We start from the raw sequence: 24,911 nt of genomic DNA on the forward strand, positions 1-24,911 counted from the left end.
ACAGGGAAGGCGGATCGACCTTGAGGATCGCGAGGCCGCAGACAGTGAGAGGGGGTATAGAGCCGCCGAATTTGAAAGTTAGACTTTGGAGATTACACTGGAAGTCTAACACTAGGAGTGTGGCCGCGCAGAGGTGAGGAAGGACATAGAGCCGGTAATTTTTAAACTCCATTCCCTGGACTGTGACGTTTGCTACACAAAACCCCTTTATCTCTACTGAGTGGGAACCGGAGGCCAGGGAGATTTTTTGATTAATGGGGTGGATGAGGAGAGAACAGCGCCTTACCGTGTCGCGGTGTATGAAGTTCTCCGTGCTCCCAGAGTCGATTAAGCAGGACGGCTCGTGCCCGTTGATTAGTACTGTTGTTGTAGCAGTTGAGAGTGTTCGAGGCCAGGCCTGATCCAGAGTCACCGAGGCTAATCTCAGCAGTTGAGTGTTCTCTTCGGGCGGTGTGCGGTCAGCCGAGCTGGGGTCCTGGGAGTCCATCCAAGATGGCAGCTCCCATTGGTCGCACATGGCTGGGGTGCACAAAATGGCGGTGCCCATCCATCGAATGTGGCATCCGCGGGACAAGATGGCGGCACCCAGGGGCCACACGTGGCCCTGGAGTAGAAAGATGGTGGCGCACGCTGGCCGCACGGGGACCGTGGGGAGGTTTGTGGTGGCGGTCCGCATTCGCCTCCAGAGACCGCAGCGACCGCACGGGCCTGGCATACCACCACGAAGTGGTCCTTTTTACCGCATCCCTTGCAGGTGGATGCGCGGGCCGGGCAGCGCTGCTGGGGGGGCTTGGCCTGCCCGCAAAAGTAGCAGCGGTGCCCCCCAGGGTTGCCAGGCCGCCTTGCAGCACAAGCTTGTGGGGGGATGGGGAATGTCTCGGGGTCGGCTGCGGAGGGGTTCCACGCTGCCCAGGGAGCTGCCGCGCGGTCGGGAACATTAGCGCGGGCGTTGCTGGAGGCCACATGAAATGAAATGAAATGAAAATCACTTATTGTCACAAGTAGGCTTCAATGAAGTTACTGTGAAGAGCCCCTAGTCGCCACATTCCGGCGCCTGTTCGGGGAGGCTGGTACGGGAATTGAACCGTGCTGCTGGCCTGCCTTGGTCTGCTTTCAAAGCCAGCTCTTTAGCCCTGTGCTAAACCAGCCCAGCTTGCAAGGGCCCGTGCATCCTTGAGGCCTAGGGTGTCTTTTTCCAGCAATCGCTGGTGGATTTGGGAGGACAGCATACCTGCCACGAAAGCGTCCCGGATCAAGAGTTCTGTGTGGTCCCTCGCCGAAACTTGCGGGCAGTTGAAGTTTCTCCCCAACACCAGGAGCGCACGGTAGAATTCTTCCAGCAACTCCCGAGGGATTTGTCGCCTCGTTGCTAGCAGATGTCGGGCGGTGACCTGGTTTACCGAGCGAATATAATGTCCTTTTAGCAGCTCTGTTGCTGCATCGAAGTCTTCCGCGTCCTCGATGAGGGTGTAAATTTCCGGGCTCACCCTCGAGTGCAGGACTTGCATTTTCTGTTCCCCCGTGGGTGTGTTTTCGGCCGTTCCGAGATATCCTTTAAAGCACGCCAGCCAGTGATTGAAGATTGCCGCAGAGTTCGCCGCGTGGGGGCTGAGTTGCAGACACTCCGGCTTGATTCGGAGCTCCATCCTTTTAAATCTAGCTTATTAAATTGATGCATGATTAATGACCACTAAAGCGAGGTTGTAGTCCAACTGAAGGCTTTAATAAGCTAGATGTTTCCCCCAGCAGCTCAGGTACAGAATGAAGGCTGCTGGGGCGGCATGGGCTCTTATACCCCGCCTTGCAGTGCGGAGCTACCATACAGCTTGACCAAAAGGAAACATACGATATCTACCAATGGTGTTCCAGCATTACCAGGTACCGTAATACCTCTACACAGACTACCACAACCGGTAAACACTGCGGCAAGATATTCACCTTTACCGCCTGCACCCAGCCTGCCAATGATAGGTGGTAGCAGTTCCCCCTCAACAAATATACCTTAACCCTATCCGCCAGGCTCGTACAATTCAATTAACGGAGCTGGGCCCAATCCTGAGCCACCTGCACCCCCAGATATCTGGAGTGAGTAGTCGCCACACAAAACGGCAATCCAACCAGGCCAGCTCCCGCCCCCAAGAGGAAACCAAAACACACTTGCTTTTCTCCAAATTCAATTTATATCAGAGAAAGCTCCAAATCCAAAAGCTCCATAATATCCTCCACCCTGCGACCTGGGTTAGAAATATACAACAAAAGGTCATCAAAATGACCCCCTCACTATCCCCCTCCACTTATCTGAGCTCCTCAGCACAATGGCCATGGGCTCTATCGCCAGCACAAACAAGAGGGGAACATAAGAACATAAGAGCATAAGAACTAGGAGCAGGAGTAGGCCATCTGGCCCCTCGCGCCTGCTCCACCATTCAATGAGATCATGGCTCACTCCCCTATGCAGCTGGCTCATTCCCCTATGTAGCTGAGAAAATGAGTTCACCTCATTTGTACGAACACATGCCTTTGGTTCCTTAAATAACTATCTGACCCACACCACAAACTTAGGCCCAATTCCAAACCACTCCAACACCGCAAACAAATAACTCCACTCTCCCTGATCAAATGCCTTCTCCGCATCCAGCACCACCACCACCTTCAGCTCCCCTCCTTCTGATGGGGAGGGCACCACATTTAAAAAGCACAGCACATTCGAGGACAACTGCCTACCCTATACAAACCATGTCTGATACTCTCCAATCACCTGCAGAAGGCACTCCTCTGACCTCACCTTTGGCAAGAACCTTGGCATCCACATTTAACAGAGATATTGGCCGATATGACCCACGCTCTACCGGATCCTTATCCTTTTTTAATAACAGCTAAATAGATGCCTGGCCCATTGTCTCCGGGAACACCCCTTTAGCCACCACATTGTAAAACATTCCAAAACCTTCTTATAGACTTCCACCAGGAACCCATCCAGCCCCTGCGCTTTAGCCGTTTGCATCTTCCCTATTGCCGTCCGAACCTCCTCAATATCCACTGTCTCCTCCAGCCCTGCCTTCTCCTCCTCTCCTACTTTAGGACACTCCAGCCCCTCCAAGAACTCCCTCATATCCGACTCATCCCCCGAGGCCCAACTTATACAACCTCTTACAGAACTCCTCAAATGCCTTGTTTAGCTGACCCGGTGCCACCACCAGCCCCCTCGCCCCATCCCGGACCTCAACAATCTGCCGGCGGAGCCGTCTCGCCAGAAAGCGACTGGCTTTCTCCCCATACTCGTACACCCTTCACCCGCCTGGGGTACTGCTTTCCCTGTAGACACAAGGTCAAACTGCGCCTGCAGTTCCTTTCTATTGACCAAGGTGGGATCCTCCGCATACTTCCCATCAACCTCCAAGATTTCATCTCCCAGCTCTGTCATCTCTGTCGCTCCTCTCTTGCCTCCCTATCCAGCTGCGCCTTATATGAGATGATCTTGCCCCTCACCACCACATTCAGTGCCTCCCAAACCACCGACAGTGGGACCTCCCCATTCTTATTAAATCCCACATCATCATCAATCACCTTTGCCATCCTCATACAAAAACTCAGATCCGCAAGCAGCCCCAAATCCAACCTCCATGCAGGCCTCTGTGCAGGCCTCCTCTCCAGGACTAGACAGGGTAGATGCTGTAGTGATCTTCACATGGGTATGTACATAAGGGGTTAATGGGAAATTGAAAGATCACTAGGGGGCAGCACTGGCGGGTATAAAAGCAGACGAAAGCGGCTCTCTACCTCTCTTGGTCATTAGACTGTGACGAGAGCAGGAGCATAGATCTAGCTCAGGGCTACTAGTGTGGTCAGGCATTGCTACTGTATATAAACGTTGTAACCTTTCTACTGATATTGATCTTAAAGTAAGAACTCACGTAGTTGTGAAATTTTGTTACTCAATAAACCTTTCAATGCCTCTGGACGACTTCGCGCCTTCTTCATCAAGGTGCAGAAAGCCTCTGCAGCAACTGGATTGAGTAATGCATGTTACATACAGTAGTGCTACCAAACACACTACAGTAACGTAACAAAAGATGGTACCAGGCTGTCTTTAAACAAACAATACTAGCTAGATTAGGTTAGAGAAAAGAAAGAAAAAGAACAGAAATTAAAGTATCGACTGCTCGACTGTGGAGGACTTCGCAGCATTTGGATCCTAGACAACCAACCGATGCGATGGAACACGTGCAAGCTCCACGGCAGCTGAAAACTACCGGTAACTTAAATAGTAACTGGACAATGTTTAAACAACAGTTCCAAATATACATGGCAGCTACTGGCTTAAACACAGAATCCGACGAGAGAAAGATTGCGTTGCTACTAGCAAGGGCAGGCCAGCAAGCTATAGACATTTGTAACTCTTTCACTTACGTTGAAAATGAAGACAAAGCTAAATTTCAAGTGATACTCGCAAAATTTGAAGAACACTGCAAAACACAGTCTAATGAAATCCTGGAAAGATTTAACCTACGCAACGGGTTCCAAAAAAAACGGCGAGACAATCTCTAATTTTGTCACAGATCTCAGATTAAAAGCACAAGGTTGTAACTGTGTTGATTTAACAGATTCCATCATCAGAGATCAATTAATCTATGGACTCTCCAATGAACACTTAAGGGAATCACTAATGCAACAAAATGATCTAACTCTAAAAACCACCATAGCAAAGTGCACAGCGCAAGAACAAAAGAAACAGCAGTATCTTGAGTTTCTTCAGAAAAAAACCGGGGAGAAATTTCCTCCATGAGGTGGAAGAAGTTAAAATGTTGTCCTCTCCTCACAGGCATCTTCTTCCGGCCGCCGGCTCCAATTCAAATATGTACGCGCAAATCCCGTTCTGCGCATGCGCAAGAAGCTGCGCATGCGCACTACGCAAAATACCATACTCAGCCAGAGGAGCGATTCGCGCATGTGCAATCTCGTCCTACGCATCCGTGCTACCGCTGTGGGAACGCCCACTTAAAAGGGAAATGTCCTGCACAAGGGAAAATATGTTTAAAGTGCTCCAAACTGAATTAGTTTGCCTCCCAGTGTAAGTCAGCAGCAAAATATCACTCTCCAACACAGAAACATGCAAACTTCAAGGTTCGCACAATGGATATAATGGAAACCCAAACACCCAAAGAAAGTTTTTCCGACCACAAAGATTTCCACTCCTGGGAGAACACATAGTTCCTGGGAATAATAGGTTCGGCAGAGGAACTTCAAGCGCCGACCACAAATCTTCAATACGGCAATGCCATTGACTCCAAAAGTGAATGGAACACCACGGTGCAAGTGAACAACTTGCCAATTATGTTCAAGCTTGACACAGGAGTGTCCGCAAACTTGATGACAAGCAAAGTTTCGCATCCATCCCAGGGACACACGAGATGATACCTGCTGCATGCAAGTTAACAGACTACAATGGCAACCAGATCACCTCAAGAGGATCATGCCACCTACAAGTAGTCAATAAGAGGGTCACGAAAGGACTATGCTTCGAGATCGTGGACGACAAAAAGACATCGCTGTTAGGTGCTCAGGCCTGCAAGAACTTGCGGCTGGTCCAGAGAATATTCATGCACACGAATGACTCATCACGACTGGACGATGACATCCAGCTGCTGCTCAGCGAGTATCCTGCCGTCTTTCATGGCATGCGTACGTTACCTTACAAATACAAAATCCTGCTCAAGGAAGATGCAAAACCTGTCATTCATCCACCTAGGCGTGTACCAGCTCCCTTGCGGGACATGCTAAAATCAGAGCTCCTACGCCTCCAATCTCAAGGCATCATATCACAAGTCACACAGCCGACTGACTGGGTCAGCTCGCTGGTGTGTGTCAAGAAGCCATCAGGTGACCTCAGAATCTGTTTAGATCCCAAAGATCTGAACAAAAACATTCGCAGGGAACACTACCCCATCCCCAAGCGAGAGGAGATAACATGTGAAATGGCAAACGCTCTTCACCAAACTTGATGCTTCTCAAGGCTTCTGGCAGATGCAGCTCGACGATTCCAGCAGACTGTTGTGTACGTTCAACATGCCGTTTGGACGATACTGCTATAATCGCATGCCTTTCGGGATCATCTCCGCATCCGAAATCTTTCACAGAGTCATGGAGCAGATGACGGAGGGCATTGAAGGTGTCAGAGTATATGTCAATTACATCATCATATGGTCAACGTCAGAAGAAGACTACATTGCTCGATTAAGACAAGTCTTCAAAAGAGTTCACCAATTTGGGTTGAAACTCAACCAATCCAAGTGCACCTTCGCACTCTGACCTTCCTGGGTGACACTATATCAGCGCAAGGGTTGCGGCCGGATAATGAAAGGAACGCGGCAATCCAGAACATGCAGCAGCCAAGAGACAAGAAAGCTGTGCTCAGGTTTCTTAGATTCATCAACTTCCTAGGCAAGTTTATACCGAACTTATCAACAAGGACGAAACGTGAGAAGGACACAGAGTTTGACTGGACTCCAGGCCACCAAGAAGAGTGGGTGGATCGAAAGTACCAATTGATGGCAGCACCAACTCTGACATTCTTCGACCCAACGAAACCCAGAAAGATCTCCTCCGATGCCAGTCAACATGGAATTGGTGCGGTGCTCCTCCAACAGGATGACCAATCGGACTGGGTCCCAGTTGCATACGTGTCTAGAGCGATGACCGCCACAGAGTGCAGGTATGCACAGATAGAGAAGGAGTGCCTGGGGCTGATCACAGATATAACAAAATTTCACCACTATATGTACGGCCTTCCCACGTTCCTAGTTGAGACTGATCATAGACCGCTGCTCAATATAATTGAAAGAAATCTCAATGATATGACGCCGCGCCTACAACGCATGATGATGAAGCTGAGGAGGTATAACTTCACACTGGTCTACACTCCTGGGAAGGACGTCATCATAGCTGACACACTATCCCGAGCCATTGACACTGACAGCTCACCTCCTGCGTCCATTGACGATGTAGAAGCTCAAGCACAGTTGTGCAGAGAGACTCTCCCGGCATCTGACAAGAAGCTGCAGCAAATTCGTCTGGCGACATGAGAAGATGCCACCTTGCTCCAGGTCATGCACAACCTTCAGCATGGCTGGCTAATAGGACGGTGTCCACAGTTCCAAAACATCAAAACTGAACTGTCAGTAGTGGACGGATTAATATTGAGAAATGACAGAATCGTCATTCCACTAACGCTCAGGTCAGACATACTCCGCAGGATTCACGAGGGACATCTCGAAATCGCAAAAGAAGAGCAAGGCAATCCGTGTACTGGCCTGGGATAAATGAGGACATTACAAACATGATACTCACATGTGACACGTGTCAAAAACATCAACCGGCACAATGCCAGGAGCCACTCCAGCAGCATGAGATGGCTACGTCAACGTGGAACAAAGTTGGTATAGATTTGTGTCACTCCATGGGTCGAAACTATGTTCTTGTCATTGGCTATTACTCCAACTTTACGGAAGTAATGAAACTCCCGGATCTCACGTCCACATCAGTTATCAAAGCCTGCAAGGAAACATTCTCGAGGCATGGTATTCCACAAACAGTCTTGTCCAATAATGGGCCTTGCTTTGCGAGCTGGGAGTGGACGGAATTCTCCAAGAAATACAACTTTAAACACGTGACATCGAGTCCACACTTTCCCCAATCCAACGGCAAAGTAGAGAAAGGTGTGCACATTATCAAACAACTCATAAACAAGGCCACTGACTCGAATTCCGACATACACTTGGCTCTATTGTCATACAGATCATCACCGTTGAGCTCAGGGCTATCACCAGCTCAAATGCTCTTCAATCGAGATGTGAGAACAACGCTACCAGCGTTACACTTCAGCAATCCGGATCACTCACAAGTGCTTGACAAGTGTGGGAGCGTGAGAGACTCACGTTTGGTATGTTGCCTCCCAGGTGCAAGGGTACGTGATGTCTCGGATCGTGTTTTCCGGGTCCTTAGGGGGGAGGGGGAGCAGCCCCAAGTAGTGGTCCACATTGGCACCAACGACATAGGTAGGAAAGGGGAAAAGGATGTCAGGCAGGCTTTCAGGGAGCTAGGATGGAAGCTCAGAACTAGAACAAACAGAGTTGTTATCTCTGGGTTGTTGCCCGTGCCACGTGATAGTGAGATGAGGAATAAGGAGAGAGAGCATTTAAACACGTGGCTACAGGGATGGTGCAGGTGGGAGGGATTCAGATTTTTGGATAACTGGGGCTCTTTCTGGGGAAGGTGGGACCTCTACAGACAGGATGGTCTACATCTGAACCTGAGGGGCACAAATATCCTGGGGGGGAGATTTGTTAGTGCTCTTTGGGGGGGTTTAAACTAATGCAGCAGGGGCATGGGAATCTGGATTGTAGTTTTAGGGTAAGGGAGAATGAGAGTATAGAGGTCAGGAGCACAGATTTGACATCGCAGGAGGGGGCCAGTGTTCAGGTAGGTGGTTTGAAGTGTGTCTACTTCAATGCCAGGAGTATACGAAACAAGGTAGGGGAACTGGCAGCGTGGGTTGGTACCTGGGACTTCGATGTTGTGGCCATTTCGGAGACATGGATAGAGCAGGGACAGGAATGGATGTTGCAGGTTCCGGGGTTTAGATGTTTTAGTAAGCTCAGAGAAGGAGGCAAAAGAGGGGGAGGTGTGGCGCTGCTAGTCAAGAGCAGTATTACGGTGGCGGAGAGGATGCTAGATGGGGACTCTTCTGCCGAGGTAGTATGGGCTGAAGTTAGAAACAGGAAAGGAGAGGTCACCCTGTTGGGAGTTTTTTATAGGCCTCCTAATAGTTCTAGGGATGTAGAGGAAAGGATGGCGAAGATGATTCTGGATATGAGCGAAAGTAACAGGGTAGTTATTATGGGAGATTTTAACTTTCCAAATATTGACTGGAAAAGATATAGTTCGAGTACAATAGATGGGTCGTTTTTTTGTACAGTGTGTGCAGGAGGGTTTCCTGAAACAATATGTTGACAGGCCAACAAGAGGCGAGGCCACGTTGGATTTGGTTTTGGGTAATGAACCAGGCCAGGTGTTGGATTTGGAGGTAGGAGAGCACTTTGGGGACAGTGACCACAATTCGGTGACGTTTACGTTAATGATGGAAAGGGATAAGTATACACCGCAGGGCAAGAGTTATAGCTGGGGGAAGGGCAATTATGATGCCATTAGACGTGACTTGGGGGGGATAAGGTGGAGAAGTAGGCTGCAAGTGTTGGGCACACTGGATAAGTGGGGCTTGTTCAAGGATCAGCTACTGCGTGTTCTTGATAAGTATGTACCGGTCAGACAGGGAGGAAGGCGTCGAGCGAGGGAACCGTGGTTTACCAAGGAAGTGGAATCTCTTGTTAAGAGGAAGAAGGAGGCCTATGTGAAGATGAAGTGTGAAGTTTCGGTTGGGGCGATGGATAGTTACAAGGTAGCGAGGAAGGATCTAAAGAGAGAGCTAAGACGAGCAAGGAGGGGACATGAGAAGTATTTGGCAGGAAGGATCAAGGAAAACCCAAAAGCTTTCTATAGGTATGTCAGGAATAAGCGAATGACTAGGGAAAGAGTAGGACCAGTCAAGGACAGGGATGGGAAATTGTGTGTGGAGTCTGAAGAGATAGGCGAGATACTAAATGAATATTTTTCGTCAGTATTCACTCAGGAAAAAGATAATGTTGTGGAGGAGAATGCTGAGCCCCAGGCTAATAGAATAGATGGCATTGAGGTACGTAGGGAAGAGGTGTTGGCAATTCTGGACAGGCTGAAAATAGATAAGTCCCCGGGACCTGATGGGATTTATCCTAGGATTCTATGGGAGGCCAGGGAAGAGATTGCTGGACCTTTGGCTTTGATTTTTATGTCATCATTGGCTACAGGAATAGTGCCAGAGGACTGGAGGACAGCAAATGTGGTCCCTTTGTTCAAAAAGGGGAGCAGAGACAACCCCGGCAACTATAGGCCGGTGAGCCTCACGTCTGTAGTGGGTAAAGTCTTGGAGGGGATTATAAGAGACAAGATTTATAATCATCTAGATAGGAATAATATGATCAGGGATAGTCAGCATGGCTTTGTGAAGGGTAGGTCATGCCTCACAAACCTTATTGAGTTCTTTGAGAAGGTGACTGAACAGGTAGACGAGGGTAGAGCAGTTGATGTGGTGTATATGGATTTCAGCAAAGCGTTTGACAAGGTTCCCCACGGTAGGCTATTGCAAAAAATACGGAGGCTGGGGATTGAGGGTGATTTAGAGATGTGGATCAGAAATTGGCTAGCTGAAAGAAGACAGAGGGTGGTGGTTGATGGGAAATGTTCAGAATGGAGTACAGTCACAAGTGGAGTACCACAAGGATCTGTTCTGGGGCCGTTGCTGTTTGTCATTTTTATCAATGACCTAGAGGAAGGCGCAGAAGGGTGGGTGAGTAAATTTGCAGACGATACTAAAGTCGGTGGTGTTGTCGATAGTGTGGAAGGATGTAGCAGATTACAGAGGGATATAGATAAGCTGCAGAGCTGGGCCGAGAGGTGGCAAATGGAGTTTAATGTAGAGAAGTGTGAAGTGATTCACTTTGGAAGGAATAACAGGAATGCGGAATATTTGGCTAATGGTAAAGTTCTTGAAAGTGTGGATGAGCAGAGGGATCTAGGTGTCCATGTACATAGATCCCTGAAAGTTGCCACCCAGGTTGATAGGGTTGTGAAGAAGGCCTATGGAGTGTTGGCCTTTATTGGTAGAGGGATTGAGTTCCGGAGTCGGGAGGTCATGTTGCAGCTGTACAGAACTCTGGTACGGCCGCATTTGGAGTATTGCGTACAGTTCTGGTCACCGCATTATAGGAAGGACGTGGAGGCTTTGGAGCGGGTGCAGAGGAGATTTACCAGGATGTTGCCTGGTATGGAGGGAAAATCTTATGAGGAAAGGCTGATGGACTTGAGGTTGTTTTCGTTGGAGAGAAGAAGGTTAAGAGGAGACTTAATAGAGGCATACAAAATGATCAGGGGGTTGGATAGGGTGGACAGTGAGGGCCTTCTCCCGCGGATGGAAATGGCTGGCACGAGGGGACATAACTTTAAACTGAGGGGTAATAGATATAGGACAGAGGTCAGAGGTAGGTTCTTTACGCAAAGAGTAGTGAGGCCGTGGAATGCCCTACCTGCTACAGTGGTGAACTCGCCAACATTGAGGGCATTTAAAAGTTTATTGGATAAACATATGGATGATAATGGCATAGTGTAGGTTGGATGGCTTTTGTTTCGGTGCAACATCGTGGGCCGAAGGGCCTGTACTGCGCTGTATTGTTCTATGTTCTATGTTCTATGTTCTAAGATACGACACAACGTCACAAACAAAAGCAGCACTATGACCGGCATGCAAAATCGCTGCAACCATTAGCAGTCAATGACATGGTTCGACTGCGACACCCAGGTGGAGGATGGTCCAACGCGGCAACAGTGCTACGACAAGCAGTGCCATGATCATACATTGTAAAGTCCGACGAAGGTGTGCTGTCGACGAGACCTGCGAAAGGTCCCATTTCCTGAACCTGTCTTTCCGACGTTAAATCTAAAAGACTCACTCACTCGACAACACTTGACACCATCAGCCGGTGAACAGACGGACATTAAAACCTCAGTGTCTCCATGCCCACTTAGGAGATCAACTCAAATCAGACGCACACCCAACCGTCTGAACCTGTGAATATTGGACTGATGCAATCATTGATTTCTGTAATGCATTTGCACACAATACCAACTATGTTTGTTCCATTCTAGTAACAACACTGAAACTATGTAAAAAAGAAAAGAAAAAAGGGGGGATGTCGTGATCTTTATATGGGTATGTACATAAGGGGTTAATGGGAAACTGAAAGATCACTAGGAGGCAGCACTGGCGGGTATAAAAGCAGACGCAAGCAGCTTTCTGCCTCTCTTGGTGATTAGACTGCGACGAGAGCAGGAGCATAGATCTAGCTCAGGGCTGCAAGTGTGGTCAGACATAGCTACTGTATATAAACGTTGTAACCTTTCTACTGGTATTGATCTTAAAGTAAGAACTCACGCAGTTGTTAAATTCTGTCACTCAATAAACCTTTCAATACCTCTGGACGACTTTGAGCCTTCTTCATCAAGCTGCAGAACGTCTCTGCAGCAACTGGACTGAGTAATGCATGTTACAAACAGTAGTGCTACCAAACACTCTACAATAAGGTAACAAAAGAGATGCAGGAAGGATGTTCCCGATGGTGGGGAAGTCCAGAACGATGAGTTAAAATCCAAGGATACCTGGTAAACCATTCAGGACTGAGATGGGGAGAAATATCTTTACCCAGAGAGAGGTGAGCCTGTGGAATTCATTACTACAGAAGACAGTTGAGGCCAAAACATTATGCGCCCTTCTCAGGCCTCGTTGCCCGCTCACTCAAGCGAAACAAGGCCGATAAAAGCGGAAAGGCCGCCGAAAATGAGGACAGCGGCAGGCGCCAAACAGTTTGGGATGCAACCGGCCTGCTCCCGTAGGTGAAATCGGGATCTCGCACTAGCAAGGCGAGAGCCCAATTATCACCAGTTAAGTCCAATTTCCATACAATTGACGGGAGCCACCCCATATCCAACGGCCTCCCGTTATTCATTGGCCTCCCCAGCAAGTGGTCACGCTGGCACCGATTAGCACTCCTTTTTAAGAAGTGAATGAAATGAAAATGAAAATGAAATGAAAATCGCTTATTGTCACAAGTAGGCTTCAAATGAAGTTATTATGAAAAGACCCTAGTCGCCACATTCCAGCACCTGTTCGGGGAGGCTGGTACGGGAATTGAACCCGTGCTGCTGGCCTGCCTTGGTCTGCTTTAAAAGCCAGCTATTTAGCCCAGTGTGCTAAACCAGCCCCAGCCCCTGTGAACCTGGCGGAAGGGCTTCCGTGGGGAGCTGAGGAGGTGAGTAGCCATCATTGCTCACAGACAAAGAGCCCGGGGCACTGGGATTGCCACCCCTGTGCTCGGCGGGGGTGGGGGACCCTCCGCATGGGTGGGCCGCCATGGGAGGGTGGGGGGTGGTGCTGGGGGTGGCAACCGGGGGGGGGGGGGGGGGGCAGTTGTTTCACTTACAAATCTGGTGCCTGAAAGTTATTGAAGCAGTCAAGGGCCAAAGATCTCAGAAACAAGATACAAATGATTGGTTAATTCACTTGTATTGGGACTCCAGGATCTGCGGGGCTGGAATTGACTGTGCACCAACCCAGGGTGCCGTAACAGTACATCACTGTCACTGCGTCAAAACCCTGCAACTCCCTCCTTAACAGCACAGTGGGTGTACCTATACCACATGAACTGCAGCGGTTCAAGGCAGCTCACCATCACCTTCTCTAGGGCAATTAGGGATGGACAAGAAATGCTGGCCCAGCCAACAAAGCCCACATACCATAATAAATGATTTTTTTTAAACCCTGAGATGAAGGGGTTTGTCTTACGAGGAAAGGTTGAACAGGTTTGACCCTATGTTCTTTGGAGTTTAGAATGAGAGGCGATCATATTGCAAGTATAAGATTCTGACAGAAATTGACAGGGTGGATTGGATTGGATTGGATTTGTTTATTGTCACGTGTACCAAGGTACAGTGAAAAGTATTTTTCTGCGAGCAGCTCAAAGGATCATTAAGTTCATGGGAAGAAAAGGGAATAAGAAAAGGGATGAAGCATACAGGGTGTAGTGTTAATGATGTCAGTCCATAAGAGGGTCATTTAGGAGACTGGTGACATTGGGGAAGAAGCTGTTTTTGAGTCTGTTCGTGCGTGTTCTCAGACTTCTGTATCTCCTGCCCGATGGAAGAAGTTGGAAGAGTGAGTGAGCCGGGTGGGAGGGGTCTTTGATTATTCTGCCCGCTTTCCCCAGGCAGCGGGAGGTGTAGTTGGAGTCAATGGATGGGAGGCAGGTTTGTGTGATGGGTGGATGCTGAGGAGCTGTTTCCCGCCTTGAGGTAATCTAGAATTAGGTGACACCATTTTTCAAACAAGGGGTTGAGATGAGAAATGTCTTATTTCAGAGGGTCATTAGTCTAGAATCCTTTTCTCCAGGAAGCAGTAGAGGTTGAACAATTTAATGTATTCAAGGCTGTGTTAGACAGATTTCAGAACAACAAAGGAGTCAAGGGTTATGAGGAGCTGGGGGTTGAGAGGAAAGCAGATGTAATGCCACAATCAGATCAGCCATGATCTAATTGAATGGTGGAAGAGGCTCGAGGGGCTGAATGACCTACTCTTACTTCTGTTTCGTACGTTCTTGTGAACCCTTCCTAGCACCTACGTATGCTGTTTCATTTCACCTTGAAATAATAAATCCTCCGAATCAGACAACGGAGGGAGAAATGAAAGTGGAGGGGAGGAAAGGGGGGGGGGCGTATGAAGACACCAAGGCAAACACAGGGCAAGCAGGGCAGGGGAGCCAGAAGGGACAAAGGGTGAAGGCACCCAAGGGGGCAACCATAGCGGCCACAGCAGCAAACCGGAAGAACACACAGCTGATGCCAAACTCCCCCCCCCCCCCCCCCCCCCACCCCGGTATGAGCTAGTACCAGGGGGGCAGCAGAGACATAAATGAGCAACCGACTGCCAGGGGCTCAAAAGCAGGGGCCCCCAGACCTGTACATCAGACCATTTTCGTGAAGGTAGAAAGGCTTGTTTGTCCTTCATTATTTCTTTTGTATACCCAGTTTGTAGATTCCTGCTTTTCTTTCTTTTTTTAAATTATTGTGTGTTATCCACGGTAAATACCACTGTAAACAATTGTAAAACCAATTAAATATTTTAAAAATAAATAAAAATAATAAATCTTGCCCTCCTCTCCCAAACACATCCAGCAACATTTGAAACAGATTGAGAACGACTGACCCTAGACCCACCTTTGTGTTTCCCGCAGACTCCGACAATTCTAATGCTGAAGATTCCCCACAGTGTTTAAGAACCAAAGCCTGGAAGCAGGATGCATTGTCACTCGGATCCAACAACCATCCGGCAATCCTGGGGTCTAGAATTTCCCAGTCACCGGCTGCAACAGCACAACAAAAGGTTTAGGCAAAATCTTACAAAGCTATTACCTTTTCAAGTCTTCATGGAACATTCAAAGATTAAATAAGCAAAGTACTTTGTGCCATAAAAAATAAACACTGCAGATGTGTGAACTTGAATATTCCATCTGTGCAAGAAATATTTAGTGTGCAGAGGCCATAAAAATCAGCCTGCCCATTCCCACCCGACTGTCCACACCTGCCGTACTATGGCATGGGCAGTGTATTATTCAAGTCAATACGTTGTCAACAAGGCATTTAATTACTCATTTAAATATGGCGGGTGGGCTGCCGGGTTTGATGCCTACCCACCTGGCATATTATGACTGTCAACCTGGGGTGAGCAGGAAGGTTGGTTGGGGCTGGTTTAGCACACTGGGCTAAATCGCTGGCTTTTAAAGCAGACCAAGGCAGGCCAGCAGCACGGTTCAATTCCTCAACCAGCCTCCCCGAACAGGCGCCGGAATGTGGCGACTAGGGGCTTTTCGCAGTAACTTAATTGAAGCCGACTTGTGACAATAAGCAATTTTCATTTTTCATTTCAGGTGATGGGCCAGTCACCTGACCGGTTTTACATACCGAAAACATGCCTGGCAGGGGTCATGTAAAGTCCAGTGGTTGGGGGGAGGGGATTTTCACCTCAGAAAATGGGTGGATTTAGGTTGAGTGAAAGGTTTAAGTATTAAAATCCTATCCTCAAACTGTCCACCTCCTGTTTTAAAGGAGTGTTTTTATTCGATGTGACTGTCACTGGCGAGGCCAGCACTTCCTTTACCCTAATTGGGTTTGTGACCATGCGACCAACCTGGTGGGTTGGTGATTTTAAATATTATGAGACTGAAAGCCCCACTGTTATTCACTTGAGATTCAACTGTAGACAGACAGGTTTCCTGGAAATCCAGCAGCTAATCTCAAGAGGTGAGTGCCTTTCACTGAACAACTCGATTCAGCATTCCTGCCTACACAAATCCTCCAACAATTGCACAGCTTCCCAACGCTGCTAATCTTTCCTTGACCTTCCCCACAAAACGATCAACCTCCTCCTGGTGCTTCCAACCTGCTCTTGCCACCCCATAGCCTCCCCATTCACCCCCAAAGATCTCCAGTTCTCCACTCCAAAACCCCCAATACCCTGCCCCCAAACTCTGATCTATCCCCGTTTACGATGCCCACGCCCCCCTCCATCATAAGACCAGAGGTGGGGATGTTCACTGATGATGCACATTTTTCAGCACCATTTGCAACTCCTCAGTTACTGAAGCAATTAGTGCTCTTCTGCAGCATAGTGACCTCTGTCATGCGGACACACACATAATGATATACAGACAAGCAGCTAATGGACACAGAGAACAGGACATGACCAATAAGTGACGAATGTGATATAAAATAGTTACTTTAGAGATACTAGTTAATGTAATGTAGAAATAAGCCACTTTGATTCTTGCAGTTAGGGACAAAGGAATTTGAGACCGCATGGAAAAAGCAGGAAGAGGTGTGTCTATAAGAGTGAGGCTGCATTGATAGGGGCCAGAGAAAGGGATTGGAAGTGAGCCAATCAGAATAGATTAAACAGGTCAGGAGGGACCTAGGCTGACCTATGTCCGTCGAGTATGTGAAACTTGATACCATTTGAACTGATTTTGCAGAGATCCCTTTGTCTGTTAGTTCAGTCGTTTTCTGGAGTGTAAGAGGCTGGATGTCCTGTTACATTTCTGTAAGATGATTAAGCTTGCAAGCTAAATAAATAACTTCTGTTTACGTGCGAATCCGTCTCAACTTTTATTGAGGCCAGACTGACAGAGAAAGAAATTTGGAGATCAACATAAGCAGGCAGGACACTCAGGGGTGGGATCTGACTATAAAAGAGACGAGGCACTCACACTCCGCCTCTTTCCACTGATGAACATCTAGAGAGTCAGTCAAGGGTGTTGTTACAATCTCACACACCCACCACGTGGCTAAGAGCTGGTCTGGTTCAGTCACACAGAGTAACCCCACTTAAGTTAGCAGAGAGTCGAACTCACAGAGAACTGTGCTAACTGTGCTATTAGTTCAATAAACCTGATTGAACTAACTTCAAGGTCTGGAGTTTCTTTTTGATCTATGCTGCATCCAATGGCAGCCAGTGTTATACCAGTGTACCTAACACGACAACCTCAAGGAAGTATTTAAAACAATACTTTTTATTAGTAATTCATATTTCTTTCTGAATAGCACTTTGAGGGTTAATTTAAAGCAGGCAGCATAATCAAAGACCACTCCCATTCTTCCAACGTTTTCCATCCGGCAGGAGGTACAAAAATCTGGGACCACACACGAAAAGATTCAAAAAAAGCTTCTTCCCCGCTGTTATCAGACTCCTAAACGACCCTCTTATGGACTGACCTGATTAACACTACACTCCTGTATGCTTCACCCGATGCCGGTGTTAGGTAGTTATTTTCTTTAATTTTCATGTACTAAATGATCTGTTTGAGCTGCTCGCAGAAAAATACTTTTCACTGTCCCTCGGTACATGTGACAATAAATAAATCCAATCCAATCCCCCCACATGGTGCGTTGCGGGGAGCTGTACCTTGTTTCCAGCTTACACGGTCTGTACAGTGGTGAAGTACAGTTCGTAGCAAATCCTTGGCTTTAAAACCAATAATGCAGCCTCGGCAACTCAATATCTTAAGCAGCAGTACCCTGTAGATAAGAAAAGAGAGAGAGATGTCTACTTTCTGCACTGCAATTAGCATTTTATTCATAAGGGTTGAATAATAAGAATACCTGTGTTACTGTGAAGACTGAACTGTCTGGCAGCTAACATGTACTATAAAGGCACTGGCATCTCAACAAGAAGCTAGGATTCAGGCGAGAGCAGGGGAGTGAGATCAATTAAATAGCTCTTCCACAGAGGAGGCATATGCACAATGAGATGAATGTCACCTCCACGATTTCTCTGCTCTTCCAGTTCCGGTCTGCTGTGTGCATCCCTGATTTCAATGACTCCACCACAGTGACTTCAGGGGCAATTTTCAGGCCCCATTATGCCCCGGCGTGAATCCCATTATGGTCGAAAGCTCTCGCAAGAGGGCCACAACGGGATTTGCGACGAGGAGATCTCAGAATGAGATCTTCCCCCCCCCCCTCCCGCCCAAAGCGTAAAGGCCTTTGGCACCACGCCAGCCAGCGCCAAAAGGACTTCGCCGGGCGACGCATGCACGGGAGCGTCAGCGGCCGCTCACGGCATCCCCGCGCATGCGCAGTGGAGGGGGTCTCTTCCGCCTCCGCTATAGTGAAGACCATGGCGAAGGCGGAAGAAAAAGGGTGCCCCCACGGCACAGGCCCACCCGCGGATCGGTGGGCCCTGATCGCGAGCCAGGCCACCGTGGGGGCACCCCCCGGGGCCAGATCGCCCCGCGCTCCCCCCAGGACCCCGGAACCCGCCCGCGCCGTCTGCTCCTGCCGGTAAGGTAGGTGGGACTTCGGCCCATCGCGGGCCGGAGAATCGCCGGGGGGGAGCCCGCCGACCGGCGCGGTGCGATTCACGCCCCCGCCGAATCTCTGGTGGCAGAGAATTCGGGACACGGCGGGGGCGGGATTCACGCCAGCACCAGGCGATTCTCCGACGCGGTGGGGGGTCGGAGAATCATGCCCCAGCTGCGATGATCACACCGGGGACCCGGAGACCAGTGTAGTCCCCGGGTGGTCAGGGACTTGGCAGGGCAGTGCCCTGGCATTTCCCCCGGGACTCTGGCAGTGCCAACCTGGAATCATGGAGGGGGTTGATGCCAACAATTATTGGGAGAGGGGCAGGTTGATGCCAACAATCCTGGGTGAGGTTGATGCCAATGATCCTTGGGGTGGAGGTTGATGCCAGTGACCCTTGGTGGGGAGGATGTTTGATGCCAGCAATCATTTGGCAGGGGGGGGGGGGGGGGGGGGGGGGGTTGATTGCAGTGACCCTTCGGGGGTGGCTGAAGCCAATGATCCTTGGGGGAGGTGGGATTGATGCCAGTGATCCTTTGTGGGGGGTGGGGGGGTGAGGTTGATGCCCACGATCATTAGTGGAAACAGTCGCAATGTCTGTGTGGGGAGGTGGGGACCACTCTTTAGTTTCATTTTGATATTGGGGCACCCTTTCGACCTCTGTGGAGCTGTGCTTGCCCCATTCTAAAAAATGGGGGAAATCACACTGGTTTTCAAGAACCTGACACTTTGCCGGTCTTTGGGAAGATTCAGTCATTAAAAGCATTATTGTTTCTTTCCTCATTGCTATTGGTGGCTGTGCCTTCAGTTGCCCCTGCCCTGAGCTCAGGAATCCCCTCCCTAAGCCTCTCCTTTCATCTGCCTCTCTCCTGTCCTTTAAAACAATCCTTGATAACCAGCTTTTGATCACCTGTCACCTCTTCCATTATCGTCTTTGTCTCCAATAGACTCAATGGGCCAAATGGTCTCCTTTTGTGCCATAAATGATTCTGTGACTCTCTGTGGTCTGGTGGCAAATTTAGTTTGTTTACGGTCCTGGAAAGTGTCTTGAGTTATTTTACTGTGTTAAAGCTGCTATATGAATGTAAGTTGTTGTTGATTTCTGACCTTAACCGATGTCTCCGACAGACAATGCTTCCATATCTTCACCAGGTTGGCTAGATGTGATTTCACAATGAGGGAGTTCTGTGGACAGCGAGTGCACGGTACAGTCATCGTTGGATATGCTTCGCAATATCAATGTGGGGGCACTGCCAGCATTGAAGATCGGCATTTTGTGGATCCTAATGGTTACCACTACGTCTGCATTTACAACTTAATTCATAAAGAACAAAGAACAAAGAAAAGTACAGCACAGGAACAGGCCCTTCGGCCCTCCAAGCCCGTGCCGACCATGCTGCCGAACTAAACTACAATCTTCTACACTTCCGGGGTCCGTATCCCTCTATTCCCATCCTATTCATGTATTTGTCAAGATGCCCCTTAAAACTAGATTTTTTTTTTAAATTAGCCATTAGTCAAGTTGCTGCAGCCTCCAATAAGCCTAAATCACTCTAGTTGTGACCATTGTTGGCCCAATTACACGTACAATACTGAATACTGAATGAGATGAAGCCAGCTTACCACTGAGTATGTATCACAATAAATCACATCTTTGGCATACCTGCTGCGTGTTTCCAGTTTTGAATTAACATTTGTAGACAGGACTTCAACAAAGTAAGTTGTTTCTTTTTCCTCCCATTGTCCTATTCAGGATTTATTGAATCATTGTGATGTGGTATTGACATTTTTGGATCAGGTTTGCCCCTGTTTCAGTTCACCTGTCATTTCCTCTCCAATATATCATCATACATTGTTGACAATACAAATGCTGTCTACCCTTAAATGCTGAATAGCTGCAGCTAGGCAGTGACTTCAGTAGACATCTGGAGACTCTATGGGCTTCAATACAGTGCGCAGATTTAATTTTAAATACGATATCAGTTGGAGAGTGGATCGGACAGTAACTGTTCACCTCCAGCACCAGATCACAGTCAGTCTGATGGGCTAAACACCGGGAGTTTTCTTGGGTGGAGGGGTGGGGTTTGGGTTTTTCTGATTCGGCTTACATGGAGCAGCCAATCTGGAGACCCTGCCTCTCCCATCCCAAATAGAAGACATCCTTCCGACTTCACCCCAGCAGCTGATGTCAATTCCTACACAATTAAATTCAACACCAATAGTGGCTAGTGAGGATAAGGAAGGAGAACTTTCTGTTTTGCCCAATAAGACAGAGTCAAACCAAACCCTCCTGACAGTCCCTCATAGATCATAGAATTTACAGTGCAGAAGGAGGCCATTCGGCCCATCGAGTCTGCACCGGCTCTTGGAAAGAGCACCCCACCCAAGGTCAACACCTCCACCCCATCCCCACAACCCAGCAACCCCACCCAACACCAAGGGCAATTTTGGACACTAAGGGCAATTGATCATGGCCAATCCACCTAACCTGCACATCTTTGGACTGTGGGAGGAAACCGGAGCACCCGGAGGAAACCCACGCACACACGGGGAGGATGTGCAGACTCCACACAGACAGTGACCCAAGCCGGAATCGAACCTGGGACCCTGGAGCTGTGAAGCGATTGTGCTATCCACAATGCTACCGTGCTGCCCCTCACCATCAACATTCTGGGGATTACCGTTTTTTCCCCCACTTAAGGGGCAATTTAGCGTGGCCAATCCACCTACCCTGCACATCTTTTGGGTTGTGGGGGTGAGACCCACGCAGACACAGGGAGAATGTGCAAACTCCACACGGACAGTGACCCAGAGCCGGGATCGAACCCGGGTCTTCGGCGCCGTGAGGCAACAGTGCTAACCACTGAGCCACTATGCTGCCTCCTGGGGGGTTACCATTGACCAGAATTTTAACAGGACCAGGTATATAAATACTGTGGGTACAAGAGCAGGGCCGGGACTGAGCAATCTGTGGAGGGAAACTCACCTCCCGACTCCCCAAAACGTGCCCAACATCTGCAAGCACAAGTCAGGAATGTGATGGAATACTCTCCCACTTGCTTGGATGGGTGCTGCTCCAACAACACACAAGAATCTTTACACCACCCAGGACAAAGAAACAAATTGATCAGAATGACATCCACTACCTTAAACATTGACTCTATGATGTAATGCAATACTTACCTTAATCTGAAGTTGTAGGTTGGAAACTCCAATTCCTGATGAACCTTGAACCTCCTGCACAAGCGCCAGCCAGGAAATGGCCGCACATGTGCAGTTCAGGGTTTTCATGTCTTCAATTTGGGGACCTACACAGAAGGAAAGTAAAACGAGGACAGGAATCGGAAAGATGTCCCAGAAGTCAAGTTAAATGAAAGGAGCAGAGGATTTCTGGGTCAAAACGAGAGCTGCGAGCTTGAAGGGAAGGGGGCTTGAGAAATGCCCTGAAGATCCAAAGAGGCAGCTGAAGTTTGGTGACTCCTTACTGATGGCGTTTTGGATCAGTAGTGTTCTACTTGGTATGGCCGAGGATCTGAAATTGTGCTTGGAAGTGTCGTTTGAATGAACGCGGAGATCCAGGGAAAAGGAGTCATGGATGGTAAGATTGAAACCCTGTGAGGCGAGCCATTGTTGCAGCTGTCTGAGAGTGAGTAACCTTTGGAGAGAATTCCCAAGGTGAGTTCTTCGAATGTGGAAATTGGAAACTTGTGAGAAAGACAAAGTTTCAGTGAGTGTGGCTGGCTCACAATGCGACAAATGTTTGGATGGGTTGTTGAGAAATCCATGGACTCTGCTTTGGTCGCATCAGTCATTTATATTGGTGTGTGGTAGATAATGTAGAAGGAGGTCTTGTGGCGCAGTGGGTAGGATCTCTACCTCTGAGCCAGAAACTCTGTGTTCGAGTGCCACGCCACGACTTAATGGCCAAAGGAAGGTGTGTTCATAATGTGTCCAACAGGTTGAGTTATCAACCTGCAAAACCTTCCAACGTGCCAGTGGCAGGCGGTAAGAGTGGGAGAGACTCCTAGTCAGCATGATTGATGCAGTATAGTGCCCCTCAACCTATATGCCTCTGGCGACAGGCTGGTGACCTGTTCCAAGGAAAAACCTTGCTACTGAAACACGTGCAGCAAGAGAAACAATAACAAATATATGTTGTAAATTGTTTTAACTTGCTGAATTTGTATGTCTCTGTAAAGATATTACTGGGGTGAAGAAATGGCGAATATTTGAATCTCCCATTTGTGTTCATATTGAGATTTCTCCAACCTCTTTGGTGTAATATACTTCTTTTTTTTTTTGCTTAGTAAATATTTTATTATTTGTGTTACACAAATGATAGACTCATGTGAATTTGTTCCCTAACCTTCCTCCAGTTTCTAAAAAATAAGTTAGGATCCATTAGCCCAGGTTTCACTCTGGGATCTGACTAGCCCAGTATTAACATCAGCTGGGATTGTAACATCTCCCTCCACCACTGACGCACAGTGGCAATAATGCGTGCCATATAAAAGATGCACTGCAACAACTTGCCAAGGTTCCTTCGACAATACCTTCCAAATCTTCCACCTCTACTACCCAGAAGGACCAGGGCAGCAGACGTATGGGGACACCACCACCTGCAGGTTCCTGAAGGTACCCCTACACAGTGGGTGTCCTGACACCACATGGATTGCAATGGCTCAAGAAGGCTACTCATCACCACCTTTTCAAGGGCAGTTAGGGATGGGCAATAAATGCTGGCCTACCAAGCAATGCCCACATCTCATGAATGAAAAAATAGAACTCAGCATAGTGATAGAACATAGAGAGCACTTATCTTTCCCACACAGGAAGGACATTAGTTTAACACCTCACATGATGGAAAAATCATTTACCAAGGTTATGTCCTCTACATATGTCCGTATGACTCGGAAGCAAGAGTGCTTCCAAATCGAAACACTCACTGCATATCGTTCATCAGGAAAGTTGCTCACTCAAATCTATGAAGTAAAATTACTTCAGTCATGTTGGTGCAATAGCTGGTGCTGTCAAATCTGACCAGGTGATTCATGAAAGTAAAGAGGAAACGGAAACGATCCAAAGAAAATATGTAAATTACCAAACCATTTCAACGTCACCTAAATCACCAAATTATTTAGGCTGCCGTGAAAAATGTTAGGATTTAGCACTGGCAAAATATTTTAAGGACAGTTAGCTCAAATGGAATACGTGTCAGTCTTAAACGAGTTCCAAGCTATGGGCAGCACAGTTGCACAGTGGTTACCACTGTTGCTTCACAGTGCCAGGGACCCGGGTTCGATTTCCGGCTGGGTCACTGTCTGTGCGGAGTCTGCACGTTCTCCCCCGTGTCTGCGCGAGTTTCCTCCGGGTGCTCCGGTTTCCTCCCACAAGCCCCGAAAGACGTGCTGTTAGGTGAATTGGACATTCTGAATTCTCCCTCAGTGTACTCGAACAGGCACTGGAATGTGGCAACTAGGGGTGTTTCACAGTAACTTCATTGCAGTGTTAATGTAAGCCTACTTGTGACAATAAAGGTTGTTATGTTATAGATAATGTGATGTCAGCAGTGTCACCTCCCAGCTGATGTTGAATTGGTGACTTAGGGTCAATATTTCATAAGCCTCTACATGCAGAGGCTACAATTCTGCAACAGAAGTCACCGTTCTAAAATAATTGAGCACAAAGGCAACGCAAGATATGCCATGTATGGGCGCGATTGTCCAGAAAGATTTCTAAGTGTTGTAGCGAGCGGGAATTGCCGCAAGCTTCCCGCCGCTCGGCCCAGCGAGGCCGGCAACGCTATTCAACGTTAATTGGTTCACTTAACGAGGCCCCACAGGCTTCTCGCCGCACATGAAGGCTCGTCAGCCGATTCGCCAACACCACGGTTGCCAACACCCCACTAATAAGGTCGAGCAGCACTTAAGCTGCACTTGCTCAGCCAACCCCAGCCAGCTCGCAACAATGGCGCCGAGACCAGATTCAGGGACGCTGATACAGGGAGGCTCCTGACGCCGCGGAGGTGAGGTGGGATGTCCTGTTCCCCCGAGGGTCCCGAAGGGTTAGCCATTGGGCAGCCAGTGCTGCCTGGGACGAGGTGGTGGCAGTTGGGAGTGAAACCAAGACTGGCCTCCAGCACAGGAAAAAGGACAATGACCTATACCGGGCAAGTAGGCACCAACCCCCCCCCCCCCCAGGACCATTCCACCCCCATGGGAGCATTCACTCCCCAACTCTCCATGCGACTCCCAGCCCTCGCTCCACACGCTTCCCCTTCAACACACCCAACCCTCCCTCCACCCCCTCTCCCTTCAACCCCCTCCAACCCTCCCTTCACACACCCCCTCCACCACTGT

The 24,911-nt window shown here is 48.5% G+C and overlaps 1 protein-coding gene across 1 annotated transcript in view; it reads right to left on the reverse strand.

Annotated features, from left to right (window-relative positions):
• LOC140429958 (uncharacterized) overlaps window positions 1–24,911 on the reverse strand; it is a 234,301-nt gene that overhangs the window by 27,436 nt on the left and 181,954 nt on the right. Inside the window, exons 7-8 of the mRNA XM_072517548.1 lie at window positions 17,654–17,766; window positions 14,914–15,059 (exon numbers count right to left, since the gene is read on the reverse strand). Of these exons, the coding sequence (XP_072373649.1) occupies window positions 14,914–15,059; window positions 17,654–17,766 (259 nt within the window). The remainder of the gene's footprint in view (window positions 1–14,913; window positions 15,060–17,653; window positions 17,767–24,911) is intronic.

The sequence above is a fragment of the Scyliorhinus torazame genome, chromosome 9, assembly GCF_047496885.1.
Source record: "Scyliorhinus torazame isolate Kashiwa2021f chromosome 9, sScyTor2.1, whole genome shotgun sequence".
Classification (NCBI taxonomy): domain Eukaryota; kingdom Metazoa; phylum Chordata; class Chondrichthyes; order Carcharhiniformes; family Scyliorhinidae; genus Scyliorhinus; species Scyliorhinus torazame.